The sequence below is a fragment of the Myotis davidii genome, unplaced genomic scaffold (genome assembly GCF_000327345.1).
Source record: "Myotis davidii unplaced genomic scaffold, ASM32734v1 scaffold93, whole genome shotgun sequence".
Classification (NCBI taxonomy): Eukaryota; Metazoa; Chordata; class Mammalia; order Chiroptera; family Vespertilionidae; genus Myotis; species Myotis davidii.
The window spans coordinates 4,999,811-5,009,460 of record NW_006292095.1 but is presented as its reverse complement, the minus strand read 5'-3'; the positions used below and the strand labels follow the sequence as shown (position 1 = coordinate 5,009,460).

The window sequence follows — 9,650 nt, the reverse complement described above, 5'->3', positions numbered from 1 at the left end:
GCAGGCCGAAGCCAGCAGGTTGTTATCTCCCGAGGGGTCACAGACTGCGAGAGGGCACAGGCCGGGCTGAGGGACCCTCCTCCCCCCTGGAGTGCACAAATTTTTGTGCACCGGTCCTCTAAAAAATATATATATTAGAGAGGAAGGGAAAGGAAGAGAGATACAGAAACATCAATGATGAGAGAGAATCATCGATTGGCTGCCTCCTGCACGCCCCCCACTGGGGATTGAGCCCACCACCCAGACATGAGCCCTTGAATGGAATTGAACCTGGGACCCTTCCATCCGCAGGCTGACACTCAATCCACTGAGCCAAACTTAATGCAGGATTCTTTTAAAAAATATATATTTTTTTATTGATTTCAGAGTGGAAGGGAGAGGGAGAGAGAACTAGAAACATCAGTGATGAGAGAAAATCATTGATCAGCTGCATCCTGCATGCCTCATACTGGAGATTGAGCCTGTAACCCAGGCATGTGCCCTAACGGGGAATCGAACCATGACCTCCTGGTTCATAGGTTGATACTCAACCACTGAACCACGTCAACTGGGCAGATTCTTTTTTTGAGGTATAACTAAAATATTATATTAGTTTGAGGTGTACAACATAATAATGGTTTGATATTTGTATACATTGGGAAATGATCAATACAATAAGTCTAGATAGATAACAGCACAGGATTCTTATTCTTTGATCTAAAGTGGAAAAGATTATGTAGTTTTAGCAAGAAAGATGAATATTGGAAAACTTGATTTTATGTTAGTACAAAGGACATGATCACGGTTCATTTCCTGACCTTGCCAAAATGATACCAACAACAATCTATAATAATAAAAGAGTAATATGCTAATTAGACCAGACGTCTTTCCAGATGAAGCCAGGCTGCAGCCCCAGGATGGAGGCAGCTGTTGTGGCTGCGAGGGAGGGATCCAGGTAGTCGCCGCAGCTGCGAGGGCTACTTTTGCACGAATTTGTGAATCGGGCCTCTAGTGATATTATAAATAATTACCATTTATTGACCATACTACATGCCAGATACTGTATTAAGCATTAAAAAAAAAAATCCTCACCTCGCCCTGACCGGTTTGGCTCAGTGGATAGAGCATCGGCCTGCGGACTCAAGGGCATATGCCTTGGTTGCGGGCACATCCCCAGTAGGGAGTGTGCAGGAGGCAGCTGACCGATGTTTCTCTCATCGGTGTTTCTAACTCTCTATCCCTCTCCCATCCTCTCTGTAAAAAATCAATAAAATATATTTCAAAAAAAAATCCTCACCTGAGGATATGTTTTTCATTGATTTTTTTTAGAGGGTGAAGGAGAGAGAGGAGGGGGGAAAGAAGGGGAAAGGAAGGGAGAGAGAGAGAGAGAGAGAGAGAGAGAGAGAGAGAGAGAGAGAGAGAGAAAAACAGAGCTTAGAGAAAACATTGATTTGAGAGAGACAAAATGATTGGTTGCCTCCCATTCGCACCCTGACTGGGGTCAGAGATTGAGTCTGCAACTGAGGTATGTGCCCTTGAGTGGGAATTGAACTTGATACCCTTCAGCCTGTGGGCCAACACTGTAACCACTGAACAAACTGGCCAGGACTATATTAAGCATTTCATACATGTCATCTCATTTAATTTTCACTATAATCCTGCAAGATAAGTTTATGATCTTATATATACACAGAGCCTCTGGCAGAACTAGGTCTATCTCTGTAGTCTTTTCTTTCTTTCTATTATATCATGATTATTTTATTTTTTCTCTAGCCACTCTCCCACATTTCCCAGAATCCCCTCCCCAGTTTGTGAGCATAAATTCTCTGCCATAGGATCTAATTGTTAGGTATAGCTATGGAAATGTTCAGAATGGAAGCACTGCTCTAAGGCATATCATCTCAATATACTCCCATTATTATGACACAGACTCTACAATGATAGTCTGAGTTTAATATATGATATGTGATTATAATACATGAAAGAATGCTTTGAAGATTGCTTAGTAGTTGATATTTTCATTAGTTACTGATCTCTTCCCAAAGTTTTCAAAGTTGGGCAATAAGTCAGTGTATTTCAACTCTGACTCATCTTTTTTTCTCACAACTTTGCTTTATTTATAGAGTTTGAATTCTTATACAAATGGAGCATATGGCCCACAATACCCCACTGGCCCTGGGGCAAATACTGCCTCATACTCTGGGACTTATTACACACCTGGATATTCTCAGACCAATTACTCCACAGAGGTTCCAAGCACTTACCGTTCACCTGGCAACAGCCCAACCCCAGTCTCTCGTTGGATGTATCCCCAGCAGGACTGCCAGGCTGAAGCACCTCCTCTTAGGGCGCAGGTTCCAGGATATCCTGCACCACAGGTGAGCATTTTTCTGTTGGGTTTGTATTTTTTAATATTCTATGAGTAATGACATGTTTATTTCTCTGTTCACTTTAAAAGGAATTTATAACATGCTAATATAAGAAATGTCCAAACCCGCCGAAGCCGGTTTGGCTCAGTGGATAGAGCGTCGGCCTGCGGACTGAGGGGTCCCAGGTTTGATTCCGGTCAAGGGCATGTGCCTGGGTTGCGGGCACATCCCCAGTGGGAGATGTGCAGGAGGCAGCTGGTTGATGTTTCTCTCTCGTCGATGTTTCTGACTCTCTATCTCTCTCCCTTCCTCTCTGTAAAAAATCAATAAAATATATTTAAAAAAAAAAGGAGGCATTTAAAAAAAATTAAAAAAGAAAAAGAAAAAAAGAAATGTCCAAACCTGTAGAGAATTTTTATGAGTTTGAGCCAAACTGACAACAATTGCCAGGAAACAAAATCTTAGTGGATTGAGAAAATGCTTCAGAGAATGGCAGTTTTGCACCTTATTTTATACATTAGAATCAAAGGAGGAGACAGTAGGCTCTTTCAGAACTTAGAGACAGTAGGTGAGAGAACAAGATAACAATGAGAGGTCTGGGCTCTAGTTTTCTGGTGGGAGATTGTGCCCTGAGGGGTCTGGAAAAAGGGGGTTACTCTGACATTCCAAAGATATGTTATCATAAATGCAAAAAGATAATAGACAGGCTCAGTTAAGGTAAAGATTGATCCTTGTCATGGAAGATACTGGCCTAGGACATGACTACCCGCCAAGACTCAGGAAGTTTTCATGTCAGACCATTACAAGCGGTTACTTTCGGTCTCTGAGTTTGTAAGGCCCACCATGCAGGCCTCCCCTGAGCTTGTCAGGTTTAGTATGTGACCCCTTTTTCATCCTCAATATGTCTTTGTTTCTGCTTCCTTATAGTATATGGTCTACTTATAGTATGTAGGGGCAGACTTACGTTGTGCTTCAGACATTGAATTTTAGACCCTATTCCTTCTGAGTTTGATCATCAGCAAATCTGCCCCTAGTATCTTTGGAATCAAGCTTTTTAGACTTGGAAAAATATGCTATAACTGAACAGAGATTCTACAGTTTAGCTCAGTAGTAGCTAAAATATACTGTTAAGGAAAGAGGAAGTATCTCAGAATCTGTTAATACGAGAATATTTTCATTACTTTAAAAATTTTTTTAGCAATGACCAGCATATTTCATTCTTTTCAATCTAGAACCCTGGAATGACCCTGCCCCATTATCCTTATGGGGATGATAATCGTAGTGTTCCACAGCCAGGACCATCTGTACGACCACAAGAGGACTCATGGGCTTCTCCTGATGCTTATGGAATGGGAACCCGTTACCCCTGGCCTGCAGCTGCGCCCTCAGCACCACCTGGGAATCTTTACATGAGTGAAAGTACTTCACCATGGCCTGGCGGTGGCTCTCCTCAGCCACCTCCATCACCACCATCCCAGCAGCCCAAGGTAGGAGACCGAAAGGTTGTTCTTTTGATGTTTGGGTAGTTAAGAAAGCACAACATGAAACTCTTCTACATTGGTCTATGTTAAGTGGGGACTAACTCCTAAACATTGGTGACTACTATCTATAGCTTTATCTAGCCGTTTCCTTAAAAAAAAAAAAAAAAAAAAGACTTTGTAGAGCAGATTTAGGTTCACATCATCTTTCTAAAAGACAGTTCATTTACTGTTTGTTGTAATACTATCTGAACATTAAATCAAAGATTTGTATTTTATTACCTCAATCTATAGACAGAAGACAAAACCAATATGATAAGTTTTTCAAGATGTGCATTAAGGTTTTAATTCTTTATGGGCAAAACTAATTTCTATTTATTATGTCACTCAGTGGATTGTGAGGTAGTAAGGGTAGATTATGAGTTGTTCATGTTGAACTACCCAGGTAGATTCCTGCCATTATACTCAGGAATTCTCTGCCTTTTTCTTGACAGAGCACTCCCTTTTATCTTTTTAGGGCTGTGTTTTTCTCAAATCATTAAGGAGGGAGGTCCACTTTAATTGGCGGGGAATCTTTTCATGTACCTTCCTGATCAGGTGAAAGATCTGGGCTAACAAATCTGGTGTTGATGGATTCCCATTAAAACAGCTTTTTCCCCCCTCTTTGCCCTCCCACCTCAAGGATTCCTCATACCCCTATAGCCAATCAGATCAAGGCATGAACCGGCACAACTTTCCTTGCAATGTCCATCAGTATGAGTCCTCGGGAACAGTGAACAGTGATAATTCAGATCATTTGGATACCCAAGTCCAGTATAGTGCGGAGCCTCAGCTGTATGGTAACACCACCAATGAACATCCCAGCAATCAAGAGCAAAGTAATAATCTTCCTGAAGAGTGTTTGCCTTCAGATGAAGGTACTCCCCCAAGTATTAAAAAAATCATACAAGTGATGGAGAAGGTCCAATATCTTGAGCAAGAGGTAGAAGAGTTCATAGGAAAAAAGACAGACAAAGCATACTGGCTTCTGGAAGAGATGCTAACCAAGGAACTTTTGGAACTGGATTCAGTTGAAACTGGAGGCCAGGACTCTGTCCGACAGGCCAGGAAAGAGGCTGTTTGTAAAATCCAGGCCATACTGGAAAAATTGGAAAAAAAAGGATTATGAAAAGATTTAGAACAAAAGGGAAGCCTGTTACTAACTTGACCAATACTCCTGATTTTGGTTATTTACCCTCTTTTTGAAATGCCTGTTGATGACAAGAAGCAATACATTCCAACTTTCTTTTGATTTAAAACTTGAAAAACTGGTAAAGGACTTGGAAAAATATTTTCGTTATGAATCGTTTTCAGTTTTCAGACCAATGAATGTAATAGGAAACTATAGAGTTACCAATATTGCAAAGTAGGCTCACTTCTTAAGAGATTTATGGATATCTGCAAGCTGTTTCTTATCAGCAGGAGGGAAATACACTTTATGTAACAGGCTTATCAGAAACCTACCAGATGAGACTGGATATAATCTGAGACAAACAGGTTTTTTAAAACATCTGGATTACTTGTCACATTTTTGTACATTGTGACTGCTTTCAGCATACACGTCATGTGTAATTACAGCTTGGACTTTAGCCTTGTGGGACCTCTGTTTTGTTTTGTTATTGCAGTTCACAAATATAGTATTCTTCTCTACTTCTTGGTACATTTTGTAGTAATATGTTTAATATAATTATTCAAGAGACTATATTGACAGCCAGAGAGTATGGTATTTCTGAATGAATTTATATCTTTTCACCATTTGAATATATTGCAATGTGTAGTGAGTTTCTGAAGTAAATTGTCTCCTTTTTTGTATAGATCGTTAGGCTAGAGTTTTACCACTTCTACTTTTCATGTTAATAGCAGAAGGCGATTTGGAAATGGCATGGGCATAGAAATGAAAATGTTTGTGGCCAATTTTTCTTTTTTGCTCTTTCATTGTATTTGGATAAAGATACACTTTAAAATTTCCATTTCCTCCCCTTAATTATCTTTTTCCTAGTGCTGTTTCCATATGCAGCATTGTGATAGGTACATGAAAAATTAAATGCCACAGTGGGTAGAAATAACTGTAAAAGTAATAAACTATTTGGAAATGCTGTTCTCCATCTAAAAAATTAGTTTCACCATCAAGATCCCTACAAGCAGATTTCAGTTCAGTTTATATTAAAAAACAATGAGGGTAAAAGAGAATTCATTCATGCTCAGGGAATGAATCAGCCATAGTGAGAGTGGGAAATACTATTTTTTTTAAAGTATATTTGATGTTTATTTCTCTAGAATAAATTGCATAGAAAGTATTGCCTGTTTTATAAAATGATGCTTATTACCATTAAGAACAATCATTATGTAGCCAAATTTAAGGAAGGAATATTGAAAGGATCTTACCTGGGCTTGCTTGGGTAGTTCTATGCTATTGTATAGAAGACTTAGGTAAATAATTTACTTTTCACACCTGAAGTGACTTCTAGTAAACAGTATCTGTTATTGGAAAAACAGCTGTTTCTTAAGATATCCAAGTGATAATGTTTTTTTCCTAGACTGCCAGGCCTATTAATGACAATAAATCTGTCTGCCATCTCCTCTTCTTATTAAAAAAATACAAAGCCAATCCTATATAATGAAAGGCTAATATGCAAATCGACCGAACAGAGGATTGACCGGTCGCTATGATGCACACTGACCACCAGAGGGCAGATGCACAATGCAGGAGCTGCTCCCTGGTGGTCAGTGTGCTCCCACAGGGGGAGTGCTGCTCAGCCAGAAGCTGGGTTCACAGCTGGTGAGTGCATTGGCGGTGGCAGGAGCCTTTCCTGCCTCCGCAGCAGCGCTAAGGATGTCAGTCCTTAGCTAAGCTGGCAGTTGGACATCCCGCAAGGGCTCTGGCTGGGCTGAGGGGACACCCCCCACCCCCAGTGCACGAATTTTGTGCACCGGACCTCTAGTAGAAACATAATTGATTATAAGAAGAAATGGAGTAAAAATAATGACTGGGTCTTATGGTTGGATGAGTGATTTTATGAGGTAATGTGATAATTTTATTCTAGGTTTTTTATTTTTGGTCTAATATAGGAATTTTTAAAAAGGCTTTTTAATGAAAATTAGAAAACTGTACTTGAAACAAAATTTAGAAGGGGGAGACCCTTAAAGCTAAGTTAACATAAACCAGTGAGACAATGACTAATTCAGGAGAGAACACTACTATTTAACTGAGTGCCCAAGATAGCAATTTGCATTGTCCTGATTTATGCATATATACATATATATTATGCACATATATACATATGTGTGTATGTTTTTTAAGTTATTTTTTTTAATTTTCAGATAATTTTAGACCTGAAGAGTTGTAAAAATAGTATTTTCTGTATACTCTTCACTCATTCACTCAACTTGCTCTCTGATAACATCTTTTTTAAAATCTTAAATTCATTGGGGTGATATCAGTCCCCTTCTGTTAACATCTTACATAACCATAGACCATTTGCCAAAGTAAGAAATTCGCCTTTACACAATACTATTAACTAAAGTAGAGAGTTTAAAAAGTAGAGATTTTCTTAGAGTTTTCACTAATGTACTTTTTACTTAACTGTCCCAGGATCCAATCTAGGATCCCACCTTGCATTTAGTTGTCATGTGTCTGTAGGGTCCTCTAATATGTGACAGTAAATTATGACACCTGGTATTGTAATGTATTTCTGGTGTTGTTAACCTTAATCACTACCCAAGGTGGTGTCTGTTAGGATTCTCTACTGAAAATTACTTTCTTTTGTAGTGACTAAATATTTGCTGAAGATACTTTGAGACTATGCAAATGTCCTGTTTCTGCTTAAACCTTTGCCAACTCATTTTGGTATCCATTGTGAATCTTGCTTGTGTTGTCAATTACTACTGTGGTGGTCTAATGGTGATTTTCTATTTCTCTCATTCTACATTTATTGATTGGAATTCTTCTGTAAGGAAGGGATAGCACTTCTGGATTTGTATTTTTAATTATAGCAAAATATTCAGGATAAGTACAAACTTAGAACTTAAAGATGTAAACCTTATTAAATTGATTCCTAATACCAATATCACAGAAAGGAAAACTAAATTGGTAACCTGTTTCAGGAAATATAATGAACTTTTGAAGGAAAGTAGTATTTATGATTTGTGGATTTGGTTTAATTTTTGACTTAGTATTGACTCTAGACTGAATTCAAAATTTCCTTGAAATTTCACATCTGGACTTTTATAAAGTGTCTAAATTTATATTACTTTGAGGATAATTTTTGTCAAAATCTTGAATAAAGTTATCTAGCCTTGGCATGTTAAACACAACTATGTCTTTTTTATAATAAGCCACTATTGTTCTAAATATAAACACCAATATGAGTATTAGACAAATAAGACCTAATGAAATATCTGGGGGATGTGTTATGCTTGTCTGTACATTTTTGGTGTGAATTCTTTGAAATGCTTTTTAAAATAGGGTTTTAAAAGTACTTCTTTAGTTGGTTGATGTAATACTATTAAAGATATGCAGATTTTTAAAAAATAATTTTAAAAAATTATTGGATTTTTAAATTATTTATTTTTGAAAAGGGAGGGAGGGAGGAAAAGAGGGAGGGAAGGAGAAATATTGATTGGTTGCCTCCTGCAATGTCCCTACCCCTACCCGGGGATTGAACCCGAAACCTGGGTATTTGCTGTGACTCGGAAGCAAACTCACCATCTTCTGGTGTTCTGGACAGTGCTCAGCTAACTGAGCCACACTTGGCAGGACTGTGCAGATTATTATTTTTTTTAAGTTTAAGAATATAGATTAAATTGGCATTTAAAAAAATGTTTTTCTGGGGATGGATAGTTGATGAGTGGATTTTTTTTTCTTTTTCATCTTTCTAAAAAGCTGAGTTTAAAAAAATCAAATAATTCTATGGAAGTTATGATTTTAAAGTCAATTCTGTGAAAAGGAGCATTCTCCTGTTCCCACTCCCATTTTTTTATTCTGCAAAAGCATCCACTTTCAATTGAGTTTTAAAAAATTTATCTCCATATTTTTCAATAGCTTTTTCTTGATTTATGAATTTTAGGTCATTTTTACTTATTTTCTGTATAGAGGAAAGTTTAGGTTTACTTCTCTGCCCCTAACATACACACATCTCAGTCCTTATCCCTTCGACTTTCAATCTAGGTATATGGTAATTTTGTTGACTATGGAAATGATAACCAGAGCTCAGTCATGTGGTAAACTGATGACTTTAACTTTCCTGGACAACTTGTTTTCCCTGGAATTAACAATTTATCTTTTTTATTTTGTTTGTTTATGTACTTATGATTAATTTGACCCCAAACCATCCACCACTTGTCTAAGTCTTCTCTTAGGAAGCTCAGACATAACTAGAGCCTTCTGACTGGAGAACTGGTATGTTCCTGGTGCATACTTTCCTTCTGAGTCTTCTACTCAAACTGTTGGTTTCCTTTTTTCTGTAGCCTTTTTCTTAGTTTGTTTCCTCATTTTCATAGAGCTTCTTCTTTAGTAGCATCCTGGGAAAGGGTGCATGGCTCATAATTTTTTTTACATCTTGCATATTTGAAAATGTGTTTTCATGATCCCTTTGTATAAAATCCAATTTTTTCTCTCAGGAAGCTTTTAGGATATTTTTGGCCCCTCTGGTCGGAAATTTCCTAAGGTATAGCTTTGGTGTGGGTCTGTTTTTCTCTATTTTCTGGGCATATTTCATTCTGGAAACCATGCCCTTAAGTCTTATGAATTTTTTTTTTGTTGTTGTTTGTTTAATTTCCCTCCTCC

At 37.9% G+C, this 9,650-nt stretch overlaps 1 protein-coding gene across 1 annotated transcript in view; it reads left to right on the top strand.

The window, feature by feature from the left end:
* Window positions 1–5,962, top strand: part of BAG4 (BCL2 associated athanogene 4) — a 35,713-nt gene extending 29,751 nt beyond the window's left edge. The window contains exons 3-5 of the mRNA XM_006765578.2: window positions 2,103–2,357; window positions 3,581–3,835; window positions 4,509–5,962. Of these exons, the coding sequence (XP_006765641.1) occupies window positions 2,103–2,357; window positions 3,581–3,835; window positions 4,509–4,994 (996 nt within the window). The 3' untranslated portion in view covers window positions 4,995–5,962. The remainder of the gene's footprint in view (window positions 1–2,102; window positions 2,358–3,580; window positions 3,836–4,508) is intronic.
* Window positions 5,963–9,650: the final 3,688 nt, after the last annotated feature.